Source organism: Centruroides sculpturatus, unplaced genomic scaffold (assembly GCF_000671375.1).
Source record: "Centruroides sculpturatus isolate CEXI.00-Female unplaced genomic scaffold, Cexi_2.0 scaffold218, whole genome shotgun sequence".
Classification (NCBI taxonomy): domain Eukaryota; kingdom Metazoa; phylum Arthropoda; class Arachnida; order Scorpiones; family Buthidae; genus Centruroides; species Centruroides sculpturatus.
The window spans coordinates 198,192-216,714 of NW_019384383.1; the positions used below are offsets into that span (position 1 = coordinate 198,192).

The window sequence follows — 18,523 nt, forward strand, 5'->3', positions numbered from 1 at the left end:
AAATCAAATCACAATCAACCCGACAAACTTAAGTCTTATTCTAACTTAGAAACTATTCCCCTTGGAATTCCGACAAAACAAAATTCAATCTTAACTTAGTTACAAATTCTCTTATAACTATCGATCCTAACCGTCACCTCAATTAATACTCGGAACCTTTTTCCTCCACTCAAGACTTTCCTCTTTTCCTATCGTCAAAATCGAACCTTCAATTTCCTACTAGGATTTCCTATTCGACACCTTGTTCACTGCTACCAGCAGACCAACGCTTTCGGTTCAGGAGCTCACCTCGTCTGTCTTCACTTGAGTTACTGTACTTATAGTCTGAGGTGACGTCACAGTTCTACTGGAGACACTCCCCTCATTTACATATCTACGCGTAACATTCTTGTTTTCTTAGTTATCTGGTAGCTTATTTCTCGACAAATACTTTGTTAACCTTTTACAACATTTCTTTAACAATTATCGGGATGTTTAATTTAAGGTTACACAAGTTCCTAAAAAGGCTATTGGGGTATCCCCCCTTCAGTGCGGACTTACAATTCTGCCGCGTGGGCGTGCACGTGAGTGCGAATTCTAGCTATGGCGCGGTCTTTTTGTCGTCGGTGAGTTGGTTTATCCCTTATCTTCTGGTTTAGACCGTTCTGGGGTGATGGGTAAGGAAACCTTCGTCCTAACTAAATATAAGCCCCAAACAAAAATATAATAAAAGCAAAATAAAAGTAAAATAAAAATAAAGCTCGGACTTAGTTCCTTACATTATGTTCTAATTGATGTTTAAAATTACGTTAAACCCAAGGAAGGCAATTTAAGATGACTGAAAACATTAGTTTGTTTAATTAAAATTTGCTATAAAAGTGAGAAAGATGGTTTGTGATATGATTTGCAATAATTATAAGAATTGTAATTAAGAGTTAAAATAAATAAATTTTGTCTGCATTCTTAAGAAAGGAAGAAAAAGAGATCAAAATGAAAATAAATACACTTGAGGAGAAAAAGCTAAAACTACATTAAAATAATAGTTCTTGTGTTTTGTAAATTGTAATTCATTTTTTATTTTCTAATTATCTGTATTTTTAAAAAAGAGAATTAATACTAAGAAGTTTCTCTGTATTTTGATTGTCCATTTTGTAAAAAAATAAAAAAATTTTACAATAAAGTAGATGCATTTGTTAGAGAAGCTATAGTATAAACTTACTCCTATTCCTCTTTATATACAATCTATTTTTACGTGATTTTGAAATAATGTGGTTTATAAAAGAAAACTAATTCATTTTTTACACGATCAATTTTTTTTACGTAGGAAAAATGCTTTATTTAAAAATTTTTAAATGTAACTTTTTGTTAAAATTATGTTGCTGTTTAAAAAAAGTTACTCTTTTTGCTGAAAGATTGATTTTAAAATTACATGTTTCTAAGTCAAGAGTTCATTTTAAGCACAATACAGTACTATTTGTATATCAACGAATACTGTTTGTTGATTTTATGCTACTTGTATTTACTAGATTTACATATAAGTAATAATGATAAATGATGATAAAATAAAAAACTCATGTTTCGTTTGTAAATTGCTTACTTTTTCATTACATTGAAGTTGTGGATTCTATCAAGCATTTTTCTACAGGATGTATGTACTGTATTTTTTTTTTAATGTGGCAGTCTTTGAAACATATTGACTGTGCAAAAAGAGGTATCAATGAACTCAATGTTTACAGTAAATAAAATGCTTTAAAGTTGGGAAGTGTGAGATATAATGTAACTCAACTCCCAATGCTTGAAATAACTGAAACAAAATAGACAATAAGTAATGTGAATAACTAAATATAGCAGAAAAAGAAAAATTTTGATTTACAGTCTCACAAGAGAAGAATGAAAAATTTTTCATATGAATATGTTTGGAATACTGGATGTAGTTATCAAAACACATCAATTCTGTAAAAATCCACAAAAAATGACATTTAATAAACAGTAAACATTTTCAACCATCTTAAATGATCATCATCAACGTGATATGAAAATGAACCTGTGTATACCCATTCTATGTGATTACTCAATAGTCAATAGGCAACATCAATAGTGTGTGATAAGTCTCCATAGAGCAAAACTTAGTGCTCGTAAGTTTCATATTGTAATATAAAGACAAAAAACAAATTACCAAGTGATATGAGGAATTCAAATAATTATTCAAAATTAGGACAACTCTTTAAATATAAAATGATTGAATGTAAACTTACTCATAATACATTTAACTAAATGTAAGGTTTACATGAGAATATTGAGATATGGTGGCTTCTAATATTATGATTTAAATGTTTTATCTATCTGTGATGAAGGAGGGGTCACATCTAATGCTAGACTATTTCTAGCATTAGATGTGAGTGGTTAGGTCTTTATATACAGCCTTAGACCTCCAGGCTGCCTTATAGTACGGATCTCCCAATTTTTCAAGCTGTCTGAGGTTGGCAAACTCAACTCCCATGTTGATTTTAAGATAGCTTCATTTGGGTTGATGTGGACAACATTTTTATTTGAGAAGACTGCAAGGACTACTTTTCACTGCCCCTTGCAGCTTAGTGTGGCAATGAAAAAACAAATCATCCTATATACAATATAGCCAAAGCCCAAATTGTTAGCAAACTTAAACTTGAGCCATCAGATCACATTTTAGCTTATATTAAAGTTAATTTTAATTAATTAAATATTTTAAAGCCAAATTCAAATTTTTAATTAATTTGAAATTAGCTTTAGCATTATCTGAAAACTCCAGTTTGTTTGACTTTTGGATATGGTAGAAGATATTTAAACTACTATGTATACATCTATAAAATTTGAATAGTGATTTTTAATCACAGTGTAATGTGTCTCATTACATGTTTAAATTATAAATAAGTCTATTTAATATATTAATACAGACAGTTGCATTTGGAAAATAGTTTAACTGTATAAAAATGTTATGTGGATTCTTTGAATTCCTTTCATGGCACTTTCTTTGGCATATGCATGCCAGTCATATTGACAATATTTTTTCTCACTGTTTATGATGTAAATGTAAATTCTAACTGAAAAATTTCTCTGCATACTGCATCAGAAAATATTGTTTGGAAGCTTTCTTCATTTCAAATCAAATGAACAAATTAACAAACTACTAGTCTATATTTTGAATTGCACTGTTCTTTTAAGGGTGTATCTACATATTTGTTGTTTGCCAAATGCTGAGTGAATATTTGGCAAATACCAAGTAGTGTGGACAGTTCACTCATGAATATTTGGTATTCTCCATTTCCTGATTCTTATCAGTAAATTATGCCAAATCAAAGGAAATGAATATTTGCCTCTGTGCATTCGTGTTGTTCATCCACACATTGACCCTCTCATTTTTTTCTTATTTTCAGTCATCAGATTGCCATTTCATATTTCAGTCTTTTTTAAATTAGGTCTAGTCTTATGAATTTAGTTTATTTTTTTCTGGTTCCTTTTTTTCCTGTACAATTTTATTGTGTTGTTTTTTTTTTCAATTTATTCCTTTTTCACATTCATATTTTTATGCTTTAGTGAAGTGATACCATCCATCATCATCATTTTTATTAACAGATATGAACTACTTGTAACTATAAAAGTATTGACAAATTATTGTTTGAGAAGTGTCCATTTTCTAGATCTCAGGCAAACATTCATCATTCCCACAATGAATTGATGCATGGAAAATAATGACGTCTGTCTACATATTCATAACAAACACTTTGGTAGATAATTTAGTGAAAGACAAATATTTGGCATTTGGTAAATACTTAATGTGTAGATGCACCTTATCTGAAATCACCATGTTAATATAATAGATTAATGAATAGAATATCATAAAAAATTAAATTTTCCTTTATTTTAAAATATTTTGTTTTTAATTAAAATTTATTTTTTATTCAAGGCAGTATGCAATGAAAATAACCTGGAGCAAATCTTATCGGATGAACTCTATCCTCCGGACGAGTCGGAAATTTCTCGCATCCCGGCAGACGAGGCATCTAGGCAATACAGAAAACGGCAGGAAAGTCCAAAATTAGAAGACATTCTGTCAGTCAAAACAGATAATATTGTTAAATCCAATGATTTGAGCAAAGAACATAACTTAAAGACTCGTCACAGTCCAGTAGACAAATTGGTTCCCAAAACAGATACTTCAAAGAGTGAATATTTTAAAATAGATAAAAAGTGGCTTGAGAAACCTTCAGAAATGGCCAAGCGTAAAGAATTTATAAATGTGGATTCATATTTTGAAAGATGGGATAGAAAACACTGTTTTACTAAGGATACAAGGTATATGAGTGAAAATAGGACTCCTAATGAAAGAACTTACTTCTATAGAGGTACTACTCAAAGAGAATATGACAGTCATTTACCTAGATCTTATAATGATGATAGAATTAATGTATCAGGTAAGATATGACAAGTTTTTATACATGTCCTTTGGTTTACATTGGAGTAATCTTAAATCATCTCTTGTATTTACAAATATAAATATTGAAACCTGATAGTTATATATTAAAGCGAAACAATTGCCAAATTATATAAGGCTATATTACTATTACTATTATTAACTAAATGCTAAGTAATGTCCAGGTAACATAACTAACAATGCACAGTAATAGGAGGTTGCAGGTTTGAATCCCACTTTGGGCCGATTCTTTACTTCCAGAACTTCTTAAATTAATTATTAAAATATTAATTTAATTATAATTACTAAATTTTGCAGGAGATGGTGCCTAACACTTGCCTCTAGTGCTAAATTACTTAACATTTAATAATAATAGTAGTAATAGAGCTTGATATAATTCAGCAATCATTTGGCTTTAACATCTCTTGTATTAATGGAAACAATAAAAATTAACATTTTATTTAAGTTCATTACAATTAAATCTATTAGGAGTGGAATGAAAATGTGATATAGATTTTGAAAAACATGTTTCCTTAAGTTTAACAGTAGCTAATTGTCAGAAAGTTTGTTTATTAATTATGATTACAGAATCATAGTGTTGCATGATGCAAAGTTTTGTATACAGTTGTTAAAATTTAATAAAGATATGAATGTAATTCAAACTGCTACTCTCAGAGTAAAAACTTCTTAGAACATCCTAGTGCTTTTGGATTATACATCAGTCATTGGAAGTCAACAAGCAGTACAGAGTTCAAAAAAAGGTACCATATCACTATTAATGGAACCCTACACTAGGATGAATGTAAATAAATTAAACTGAATTATTCTCACAGATTTTTTATTTTTTTATCCCACGACACAAATAGGAATGTTAATAGAATATAATCAAATAGGAGAACAACAGAAACAATAGGAACATCTAAAAAGTTTTCTTTCCAAGAAAAGCAGTTTGAATTAGATTTGTTTGAAAAGCTTCTTGCTTCTTTAACAAATTTATGGTACTAATGTAAAGTAAATGTATTTAATTATGTTAAGAGCAATGCCACAAAAATTAGTAATTACAAGCCTTTCTTAAATAACAATAGCCATATACTGATGTATTCAAATGTCAGTGTGTAAAGCTAGAGCTAGTTTCAATTTGACAAATGAAAACATTAATGTAATAAATTCTGATATCAGTTGGTAAGAGATATGTAACAATGATACAGTGCATTTGTGTACATTACTGTTGTGATCATACCTAGAACATTTTTATCTTTAACTAGTATACATTTACAAATATCTGCCACCGATGTAAATGATCTTCAGTCTGCATAATAAATTAACAAAATCCAGAATTTTCTTGAATAGTAGTATACAGTCTGAAATCAGTTTATATCAAGCTGAATAGAAATAAGTGTTGTTAAAGATTAGGAACAGCATATCAATAGACAAAATTTGAACAAACAAATAAAAGGGCAAGGATGTATTTGGGACAAGACTGTCTCAGAGAGACACTACTAAGCAGGATCACTTCAATGTTCACGGCAGGTCTCAGTCTCATTCTCCATTTTTCTTTTGTATTGTTGGTTTTGAGTGTGATCATTCAAACTTTGCCTGCCTTGGCCATGACCACGAGGTTGTCCACGATACTTTTTGGTGAAATTAACCTATTCAATGTCAAAATGTCTCTCCATTGTGTTTTGCCCTGGGTTGAATTTTTGTCGATGGCTAATTAAACAAAATTCCCATTTTTGAAAAAAATAATCATGACTATTGTATCATCCAAAATTATTTTTTTATTTTGCACAAACAAAATAAATATATTAATAAATGTAAAAAGAAAATAATAATATTTTGAAAGTTAGTTTTAATATAAAATTATAACAACTAGTGCCATCTAGTTTCAAAAATATTCTGATGCTGAAATGAGATATCCCAGGTCAACTGGTCAAGGTTCAGCAGGTTGCAACCAGAGATATGTCGGGAATAACATGGGACAGATAAATGGATTTTTTCAAAGATTCATTTGTCAAAATTTGATTTTGCAATGTTTGCATTTCCAATTTCCCAACGAGCAATGCATGTGTGTGTGAATCTCTCACTAGTGCCTGTTTGTAGAAAATGTCACCAGTTTGTATTTTATTTTGACTCGGTTCTCAGTCCCCTGAGTACCTACAAGTGTGGGTTCTTTTTTATGCGCCCATGATTTGGGCACCTAATACTCTGTGCTAAATTGCAACTCCTGACATGTACTCCTTCATACCTCTAAGCTGGTAAGCTGGGATGGCACTGCAATTTTATAAACAAGAGATAGTCTTGTCAATAAAAAGCTTTAAAACTTAATAAATTAAATATGTCTTATTACCAGTACCTATGTAGAAGAAAAGATTTCATAATTATATGAATACTGTATTCATATTGAAATTGCATTGTGTTAATAACATATTTACTCAAAGCATTGAGAATTAGTCTTATGAAAATGTGTGAAGAGTCCCCTCTTGCTTCTGCACCACATGATTGAAGGATTAGCACCACGTCGACAATGCCCATGTCAGGACTGACACCACTGCATCTTTTAGGGAAGACACAGAAACTGTTATTGCTGTTAGTGCGTTGTTTTATGCGAGCAGTCGCATGTGTAGGTGGTTGGATTAGGGATAGAGGAGTTTAGAGACAGCATGATGAAAAAAATTGCACTTTACTACAGGTATAACAAAATTTATCTATTTATGTTTATTTATGCAAAGGGTAACATAACTACTTTAATGGAGTTGTAGAAAATTTATGTGGTTTTTACGTTGTGGTATGTTGTGGTTATGTTTATAATGATAACAATGAATTCATTGTTATCAATATAAACATGCTAAAGGGAAATGAAGCAAAAATACTTACATTCAAACTACAAAAACTTTCAAATATTCAAAATTTCAATAATTATCACTAACACATATTGTATTTGGAACTAACAAGTTTTCAGTGAGTCAAACACAGTTTTGGTTAAACTTCTTTATTAATACGAGGTGTGTCCGGAAAGTAAGTACCATTTCGTTTTACCGCCACCGCAGTGGTAGTATCGCATTTCAGCACCTGTGCACACGTGTCTCTGGTTGATTGTCAGTCCAGTGATGCCATTAGAGCCAGATTGTGATGTTTTTCCATGTGTTAGTGAGTGTTCAAAACGTTTAAGACGATTGCCAATCCCGCCGACTGTGAAGTACATTCTGTAATACGGTTTTTGAACGCAAAGAATGTTAAGTCAGTTGAAATTCATTGTCAACTTGTAGAGATTTATGGTGAAAATGTAATGAGTGATGGAATTGTGAGAAAGTGAGTTCAACAATTCAATGCTGGATGCACCAATGTTCATGACGAAGCACAGAGTGGCCAGCCTTCTGTTGTCAATGATGATTTGGTTGCAAAAATGAATGAGAAAATTCTTGAAAACAGACGGTTCACAATAAGATTGCTTTGTGATGAATTTCCACAAATTTCAAAAATTGTTTTGCATGAGATTGTCACAAATCAATGTTCAGCAGTGGCTGTCTTCACTGGCGGCATCTTTCTTTGAAGAGGGTATAGACAAGTTGGTTTCCCGATATGACAAATGTCTGAACAATGGTGGTACTATGTAGAAAAATAGTTTCCAACATGCTCTTTCATGTAAAAATAAATTTTGTTTTGAAAAAAGATTTTTTATGTGAGTTTTTCCAAAACGGTACTTACTTTCTGGACACGCCTCGTAGATAAATGACATTATATACTACAGTACCATCTATGTAATCCAGAATGTATGGGACAGGAACAATGTCTATTTAAGAAGATTACCAGATTATTGAAAGTATGATGTAATCATTTAGAAAGAAAACATTTATTTGACTATTAGTACAGTGGGTGATCGATTAACGAACATAATCTGTTCCAAGACATCGTTCACTATCTGAATTGTTCATTAACCGATTATCGATTTACCATAGGTTTTTATGGGAATTTGATTAATTTGTTCTGGAGACCCCAAAAAATAAAAAATATATACTTTTCTTACTACATTCATTTATATGTAATAATAAAAATACATACCATATTTACTTTCATATAAGATGAGGTTTTATTCATTTTTCATTGTTTCAATAACCTATTCAATTTTTGTAAACCGTGTATTTGCATTTTTTACCGAATTCTAACCTTCTAGTGTTTAAAAACAAAAGTATTTTATCTGGTCATTTGAAAGATTCTTGTATATTATCAGGAGTAAAGATGAATAGCAATAGGAAAAGCAAAGCTTTTGAATTGAATTCCAAAATTACACGAGAGCATGATATATAAGTTTTAATTCATTCCCATGTGAAAACAGATGATTGTTTGGAAATCAGAATTTGGAGAAATTCATAAGTGTAATCAATGAAGAGTGAATTTGACTGTTAAGAATTGGCAAAAAAGGTTCCCAATAATTGTCCAGCTTTACATGAACAAATTATGTTGTCGATTTTAAAAGATTTATACTTGAAGTTTAAAATGCCAGTAATTTTTGCACGACAATGTGTGCATTTACGTGCATTTGAAATTTTATTTGTGATTAAACGAAATAAAATTAGAACTGTATTAATAAATCTAATTTTCTTTATTTTGATCTTTAAAATCGCACCTCATCCTATATGCGAGATCATCTTATATCCGAGTAAATACGGTACACAAGCTTGCATTTTTATCAGTCATGTTTTTTCTGTTTGTGGTGGTTAAAGAATCTCTCTAATGTCGATTCCTTTTCTCTCTTCGGGATTTTTCAGAAGTAATTAATAGCATTGTAATTGTAGAGATCTCCAAGCCTATTAATCTCAACCTGGTTTGGATGCCATTCTAAGATCATTGTTCGGACATCCTCCCATTTCTTCAATAGGTCTTTAATAGCAGATGTCGGCATTAATCCTCTTTTTCAGAAAAAACATATCTTGCCAAGTTTCTTGGCATTCTTCTGTTGTCAGATCCGTTTCGGGTTCTATTATGAGCTCTTCGATGTTCTTTATTTCTCAGGTGTGATTTTTGTTACTCCTTTAGCTGCTTGAGTCTTCTTGATTATACAGTATCTTTCTTAGATAAGATTGAACTGCACCCTATTGTATACCTGTTTGAGCCATACTGCCCAACAACATCAGATAACTTCTGCCTGCTCTCTACCTTTGCTATTATACTCTCACCTTTTGAAAATAAAAACCGATGCAAAACTTAACGAGTGCCTGCCCAACAGTCTTGCAATTACTATAAAAAAAATTGTTTCTGTCAGAAAAATAAAAGGCTGGAATTACAAGAGAGAGTTTCAAAGTTTGGAGGAATACTATCTGATCAGTATATACTGGGTTGAGCTTTGATGTCAACATCTCCCATGCTCCAAAAAGGTTCAAATTGTTGTCCGAAGATGAGTGAAGACCAATCATTATTCATTATTTTACATCACTTTTTGTGTTTGTTCTGTGAGATATTTTTTGTCCAAACATAAAAATTTTTTGCGAAAGTGTTTGTTATCCGATCGCTCACTGTATATTGTATTAATCAAAACATGCATAGTTTAACAAGAACATACGAAAGGAGTGCAATTATGTTACTGTATTTTAGAATTCTCAAATTAATCATCAAACCTTTTAAAATAATTTTCAACCGTCTTCTGCCATTTTGTCATTTAAATGCACTGCCATTGTGGTAATTAGTGTTTTCAAGGTGGTGGATTCCCATGAAATTTAGTGGGAGGTGCAATATTTTTAGTGGGAAGTTTTGTAGACTAATTTTTATATTTATATAGTATTGTGTTATAAGATGCTGTACCTTTCTGTGCAGCCTAAGATGACGAGCCTAACAATTCTTAATATTGTGCCCAAGTTCATACTTGATATCATGGGAAGTTGTTCAAATTTACTTGGAACTGGAGTTTGAATTAATGGGAAGATTATATACGACTTGACAATGGTGTTGGTAATACTCGAGAGTCCAAATAATGTCGGATTAGCCAGGGATGCACAACCTTTTCTGAAGAAGGGCCAAATTAGGATTAAGTTTACTGACTGGGGGCCGGACCTCCAAGTGATTAATGCGATGGCTGAGATTGTATGCTGGCGACAATCTTCTTGATGTCTAGCATAATGGCAGATGTTGAAACAACCAGCAGATTTTCCAAATTCTCGTTGGTTAACCTGTTCCGTGTTTTGCACTTGTTTAAATTCATAAGCGAAAACGCTTGTTCGCATACATACCATGTTTCCCCGAAAATAAGACCTAGCAGAGGTTTTGCTGAATTGCTAAATATAAGGCCTCCCCCCGAAAGTAAGACCTAGTAAAGTTTTTTTTTTTTTACTCGTAATGGTCATCGACAGCAGGTTGAAAGTGGCCGTTGGCTTTTTGAAAGTACAGCCACTGATTGGTCAGCAGACAACACGCCACACGGCATGATTTGCATAAGACTATGGCTTGGAATCACAGATTTGCATAATGTTATGGCTGGTGATCACTAATTGGTCGGCCGGGAATCACGCCACATCATATTTGCATAGTGTTATGGTTCAGTAAGCAGTAATTGGTCATCGAGCCCGATGTAGACGCTATAAAAAGGTTAAGTTGAAGCAAGAGTGGGAAGTCCACTCCAACGGAACTTTGTAAGTTCACTTCGGTTTTATTTAAGTTCAGTTCAACATGACCGGATATACGTCACTCTCGTCTAAGTTCGACTTGGGAATTTTTTTGTTCAATAGTAAATGTGAATTCTTCATGGAAAAATAAGACATCCCCTGAAAATAAGACCTAGTGCATCTTTCAGAGCAAAAATTAATATAAGATAGTGTTTTATTTTCGGGGAAACACGGAAGGTACTGCCAAACATGCTTGCACAAAATCGAGCATTGTCTTTCAGTTTTGGAAATGATGTATCAGGCAGTTCTTTGTAGAATGTGAGGAGATTAGAATTTTTAAACTGTGATTTCAATTCATCACTGCACTGGATGTTTATCAACTCAAGTTGGACATCTGGAGGGGTATCTTCCACTTTCACATCAAATGGAGTTGAAAAAAGTTGCAGGTAGATCTTGTATTTCTGGAATTCACCAAACCTCTCATTGAATGATGTAAGGAGGGTGTTAACTTGGTCAGAGTAATCCATCTTCATATGTGGGTATTTCTCTTTCATGGCCTTGCAATGTGGAAAGTGTGTAAAGTTCTCTGATTGCATGTGAGACTTGAAAAGTGATAGTTTGGTCATAAATGCATTGATGTTACTTGTCAACTGAGAAACAAGTTGCATCTTTTCCTGCAATCTCAAATTAAGGTCGTTTAGATAAGAAGTAATGTCAGCAAGGAAAGCTAAATCACACTGCCATCTTTGTTCCTCCAAATTCCTTGTAGTGTTCCCCCGTTATTAGAGGAAAGTGATAATAGGCCCCAATAGCTCCACAAATCTCTTGAGGACTGCTGCCTTGCTCAGCCAACAAACTTCAGTATACGTGGGCAGGTCAGCATAATCAGCATCTATTTCTTCAAGAAATGATGTGAAGAGTCGATGGTTGAGTCCATGACGGCGGATTAAGTTCACAGTATCATATACATCTTTCAGCAGACGTTCAAATCCCAGCTTCTTTGCACAAAGTTGCTGTTGGTGAATTATGCAATGATACTGGACTAACTCCTTTTGCCTGTCCCCAAGGTGGTTTTTCAGCAAGGTGACCATGCCATTCTCACATCCAACCATAGATGGTGCTCCATCAGTGGCAATGCTGGATAGCTTGTCAAAGTCCAGTGCTGATTTGTTGCAAACGCTCAATAAACCAGTAAGTAAGTCAGCACCAGTTGTATGTCCGGAAAGTGATGCCATGCCAAGAAATTCTTCATTCACAATAAAATCTAGTGAAACACTTCTAATAAACACAATCACTTGTGCTGTTGATGATATGTCAGTGGATTCGTCCACAGCCAAAGAAAAATAAGCACAGTTTGCAACTAAAATATTAAGTTGGCCAGAAATGTCTGATGCAATTTGCGAGATTCTCCGTTGTATCGTCATGCGGTTAAGACTGATTGTTTGAAAACACTTTGTCTTCTCAGGACACATCTTCTCACTTGCGATGATAAGACACTTTTTTATCATATCGCCATCTGTGAAAGGTTTCCCATTCTTGGCTATTAAAGCAGATATTTCTAGGCTGGCTTCAACAGCCGCATCCAATTCTCCAGATTGTTTCTTGAACACATTTTGTTGGCTGATTAGTGATCGTCGTAACGATTCGATTTTCCGTTTGCGTTCCGTACCTTGCAGAAGGAAATCCTTGTGTTGGCTTTCATGATGTCGCTTCAGGTTGAATTCTTTTGGCACTGCTATTGTTCCATTGCACAAAAGGCAAATAATGCTGTTGTTCTGTTGCACAAAACAGTACTTGTTAGTCCACACTTCCACTTCTTGAAACTGATGATTCTCGCGATTGACCTTGCGTTTAATGCCCGGCGCCATACTGTTCACTCTGCAAAACAATGTCTCATTGTGCCGAAAATTCTGAGGCCCGCAACAAATCATGTTTGAGATAAGGCAAGCTAGACTACCACGTGCTTTGTTCTGTATCCACTCTGACCAAAGACTAAAGAGGCGGGGACAGAAGACTATTACGCACACGTGGCCAGGCAGGTCTTAATTCGTTCGACCCCTGTCCGGGCGTCTCCACCATTTCTCAGAATTTGTGAGTCAGATCGTCAACATGCCAGGTGCAGGACACTAATCCATCATAAATGTGGTTACCATTCTTACCTAAATTATATTTATGGCCCGTCAGTTTTACCCCCGTGTTCAGAAATGAATCAAAAGTGATTAACACAGTGCAGTGGAAAATCTGAATATTTTAAATATAATTATTAAAATTGCGATATCTCGTTTCAAATTGGCGCTAGAATCAATCTGTTTTTTTTTTTTTTCTGTCACAAATATATCACAGTTTACGACTGTTAAATTTCAAATAAAATAAAAATTAAAAATAATAATTTAATTTTAAATTTACGAAAAAAAGAATGTAAAAATAAAAGTAAATAAAAAGTTCCAATTAATTTACTACTTAAATAACCTAAATATATCTGTTTTCTTTCAAACAAAAAAAACCGCAGCTTTCTAGCTACACGGAATCATTTTACAACCCTCTTTGTTGACAAGTTTATGGCTTGACGCGGTTTGTAATAATTATTAAATCCAAAATATTTTAATGCAAATGGCTTCCTTTTAGTCGTAATGACTCTATTCCAACTACAGTATTAATTTTCTTGGTCCAACTTAATAATAATAAATTTGATGTGAAAAATTTTTTTTCTATTCTTTGTCTATGGAGAGATATTGTTGTAAATTATTGGTTTTATAGCTTTTTGTACATTCCTTTTTGAACTCTGGTTAGTTTTTTTCTAGTTTGAATGACATTAGGTTGACGAATAAGCGTCTTTTCAGAAAAGATTGATTCAAATTCGACTATACCAATCAGAATCTAGAATGTAAACAAATGCTAAAAAATCGTTATTTTCATGATTTTTCGGTGCTATTTTCACTTATTTTTGTTATTTGACGCTATTTAGACGAATAGGCAAGTTTTCCGAAGCATAAAATTGAAGATTTCCCACCAAAATAGAAACTTCCCGATATCGGAAATGATGTTCTAACATCATTTTAAAATATTCGATATCTAAAGCAGAAAGTGTTAGCTACAAATAGACTTATTTATAGAACAATCCCCCATTTCTCACCTCAGGGAAAGTCATAAAACAGTTGGGTGCTAATGACTTTGTGAAAGGGAAAAAGTTCTACACTTAGAAACTTCGAAAGAAGGGATTTGGCCTGTACCGTCCGCGGGCCGCATAAACATTGATAGGGGGCAGTATGTGGCCTGCGGGCCGCAGGTTGTGCACCCCTGGATTAGCAAATGGCTGCATTACCAAGATTGTACTGTATATTTGAGCCAAAATTTCTATTATTTGACAACATCTACCTTTGTCTGGTGGAGATTGTAAAATATTACTATTATTTCTTTAGATGTAAATGTTATAATTTATGTCATTTGCTTTTGAAAAAACCTATATTTAAAAAAAAATTACTAATTGCTGTAATAAAGATCATTTTTTAAAAATTTACTTTTACTTTCAATACAAATATGAAGAGTTCAGAATAATAAAGCTATCTTTAATAGTGATATCTATTAAAGATAGCTTTATTTAAGAATTTCCATACAATAACAAGAAAAATTCTAAAAAGTCAGAAGAAACTACAAGTGATCTTGCCACTGTTTTGTAGATTTTTGTTCTTTATATTATTCTAAAATTCCCATCAGGAATCTATTATCTCTGAGTTCCTGTCAGGAAAGCTAACAGCAATTGATCCTTTGTAGATAACTTTCCATCCTATCATCCTCATTCAGATATTACTTGGTATCTATATCCATTTTTAAAAATACAGTAAAGTATCGATTATCTGAATACCGATCAACCGAAACATCAGTTAACCAAAAGCGTTCCAATCAGCAAATTCAAATTTCCGCTAGTGCTGTGGCACTGCAATATTTGGGTATGTCTTGGGCTACTCCAATATTGTTTTTGTTGGTGCACATGTTTTAGCTGTCAGTGCTGGTGCGACCATATTGTATTGTTAAAAATTATTTCTTTATTTTGCACATACAAAATAAATATATTGAAAAATATAAAAACAAAAAAATTCTATTTTGGAAGTTAATCTAGTATCAAAAACATTCCGATTCAGCACAACACACATCGAAAGGGTATTTAATGACATGCCAGTATTTGAACGAGGCTTTTTTCCCCATCGTGAATGGTGTGTTTTGCTGAGAATATAGCCTAAGCGGCTGATATCTCTAGATAAACCTAAGAAAAAGAAAGAATTTTGCATGTTTTGTGTGATGTTTTTCTGAGGACTATGTGTCGGGACATGTGTCATGCTGGATCGGAATGTTTTTGATACTAGATTAACTTTCAAAATATAATTTTTTTTTTGTTTTTATATTTTTCAATATATTTGTTTTGTTTGTGCAAAATAAAGATATAGTTTTTAACGATACAATAGCCAACATTATTATTTAAAAAAAATTTTCGTTAGGCATAACATTGACAAAAATTCAATGCAAAGCAACATGCAACGGAGAGAAATTTCAACATGGGATAGGTTAATATATTTTGTCATACATGATCAGTTATCCGAACAACCCCAGTCTCGTATTGTTTTGGATAATCGATGCTGTACTATACCTTGACAGTCTTGAAGCTGAACTCTGTGTAATAAAATTAGTATGCTGTAGTTTACTAATCTTGTGATGAAGAAAATGTTAAACTTAAAAGAAGTTTTGTTTATTAATATATCTTTTAATTTTCTGATGAAGTGCATTATAAGCTATATTCATAAAGTAAAAATACAAAGTCCAGAAAATATATTTAAATCATTTTAATTTTAGATTGACTTATAATACGTTTAGAGCATGTGTGTTTTTTTCCAACATGGTCACTGGACCTCAATACATTTGATGAGCCTGGAAACAAGTATTTTGAATCTGACATCATCAAAATTTCTCATTCACTTTTATTACCTTGTCATCATCATCATCTTCAACCTTACCATTGTCATCAAACTCCTTTCCAGAGAGATGTTCCTCAACTTTGGCAACAAGTGATAATCATTTGGTGCAAGATCTGGTCCATGTGATGATGTCCAAACTTCCCTTGAATGTTTGCAAAAACTCTTGTTTAATTCAAGTAGTGCGTAGATGGGCATTATCATGCAGTAGGACACCATTTTGTCACATTTTTCCCATTTGTAATGTCTTCATCATAAACAGAGACAAGTTGCCAATGAATTTTAGCAGCAGTTTCTTTCTTTATGTAGAGGAATTGAATCTCTGAACCAACCTCACACCTTGCAGGATTACAAATTGACACGGCCATTTTAAATATGTGCTGCAAGCATAACAATGATATAATTAAAGTTGAGCGACTTCTGTCAATGACTAGGACCATAAAAGACAAGGCAGTGAAGCAAACTTTGAAAAAATTTTTTTGAATTTCTACTGACCTTGTTTCTTTACTTTCCGAATACACTTCATATATTTGCAAATGATTTGATTTTGTCCAATATATTCTAGCCATGAATTTTATTTAGTTAAATTCAATCATACTTATTTCATGACTAATGTTGATGTGATTTTCTGTTTAGGTGCTCATGTAAGAAATGCTTACAGAGAGAAGGAGAACAGGAGCAATGAACCAAAGATCAAACCTAGTCCCAGAAATGTAGACACTTTTAATTACGAGAGGCCAACAAGAGTAAAAAATATGTCTTCTTTCAACCCTGTCTTCAATCCTGTTTCTGGTTCTCAGCAAAAAGTGTAAGTTATGGAAATTTAAATATGTGGATATAGTCATTTTAGTTAAATGAATAATTTTTAAATACATTATAATATATAATTTTTGCATAAATGTAATTAACAATAACAGAATTATATTCATTTTCTTCAAAATATGCACAATACTATTATTTACCTGTCAGTCAAACAATTCTTTGTTGTTTCACAAAGATGATGTATTTCTTTTTAGAGAAATGAATCATTTTTGTCTCTTATGTACAGTACCTATTTAACTCTTTGATTTTTTGTTTCTTGACATAGAATAATAATGAAGAGAATAATAAATTGTTGTTCAATATGTTAGGAGAATTATATGTGAGGCACAGAGATCAAGGACCTTTCCAAAATGATTAATGAAAAGTAATGCATAAAATCACTTCAGGGTTCTTTGTTTAACTTCTAAAATATATATTTTATGATAGTTGGTTATGTAGCTTGACTTTCTAATTGTTACAAGTTACAAATTTTCTGAAATCTATTAACTAGGTTTACTAACAATTATTAAATAATTCCAAAATCATGTACAGTGGTGGCTCATACTTCAAATTTGATTTTTTCCTGGAGGATGTTCAAATTTCAAATTAATTTTTCCCATTAGAAATAATGGAAAGTGAATTTCCTGTAATCTGTTTCCAGACCCTAAATTCCCATCTTGATAAACAGCAAATATACATGATTTAACCCCCTTTGAGCCGCCCATTTTTTTAGAATTTTTAATTAAGCATAAAAAATACTTAAAACTGAAAAAAAACGAAAGAAATGCGTTAATTTTGAAGAAAAAGCTTCAAAGTCTAAGTTTTTTTGTCTGTCCTTTCTGCGAAATTTAACACCGATGAGTTANCTGTTCCGTGTTTTGCACTTGTTTAAATTCATAAGCGAAAACGCTTGTTCGCATACATACCATGTTTCCCCGAAAATAAGACCTAGCAGAGGTTTTGCTGAATTGCTAAATACAAGGCCTCCCCCCGAAAGTAAGACCTAGTAAAGTTTTCTTTTTTACTCGTAACGGTCATCGACAGCAGGTTGAAAGTGGCCGTTGGCTTTTTGAAAGTACAGCCACTGATTGGTCAGCAGACAACACGCTGCATGGCATGATTTGCATAAGACTATGGCTTGGAATCACAGATTTGCATAATGTTATGGCTGGTGATCACTAATTGGTCGGCCGGGAATCACGCCACATCACATTTGCATAGTGTTAAGGTTCAGTAAGCAGTAATTGGTCATCGAGCCCGATGTAGACGCTATAGAAAGGTTAAATTGAAGCAAGAGTGAGAAATCCACTCTAGCACGGGAACTTCATAAGTTCACTTCAGTCCGTGACTTCGGTTTTATTTAAGTTCAGTTCAACATGACCGGATATACGTCACTCTCGTCTAAGTTCGACTTGGGAATTTCATTGTTCAATAGTAAATGTGAATTCTTCTTCATGGAAAAATAAGACATCCCCTGAAAATAAGACCTAGTGCATCTTTCAGAGCAAAAATTAATATAAGACAGTGTTTTATTTTTGGGGAAACACGGAAGGTACTGCCAAACATGCTTGCACAAAATCGAGCATTGTCTTTCAGTTTTGGAAATGATGTATCAGGCAGTTCTTTGTAGAATGTGAGGAGATTAGAATTTTTAAACTGTGATTTCAATTCATCACTGCACTGGATGTTTATCAACTCAAGTTGGACATCTGGAGGGGTATCTTCCACTTTCACAT

At 32.8% G+C, this 18,523-nt stretch overlaps 1 protein-coding gene across 1 annotated transcript in view; it reads left to right on the top strand.

Annotated features, from left to right (window-relative positions):
- Positions 1–18,523, top strand: part of LOC111617957 (TRAF-type zinc finger domain-containing protein 1-like) — an 87,157-nt gene that overhangs the window by 50,510 nt on the left and 18,124 nt on the right. The window contains exons 12-13 of the mRNA XM_023359356.1: positions 3,923–4,430; positions 16,623–16,794. Of these exons, the coding sequence (XP_023215124.1) occupies positions 3,923–4,430; positions 16,623–16,794 (680 nt within the window). The remainder of the gene's footprint in view (positions 1–3,922; positions 4,431–16,622; positions 16,795–18,523) is intronic.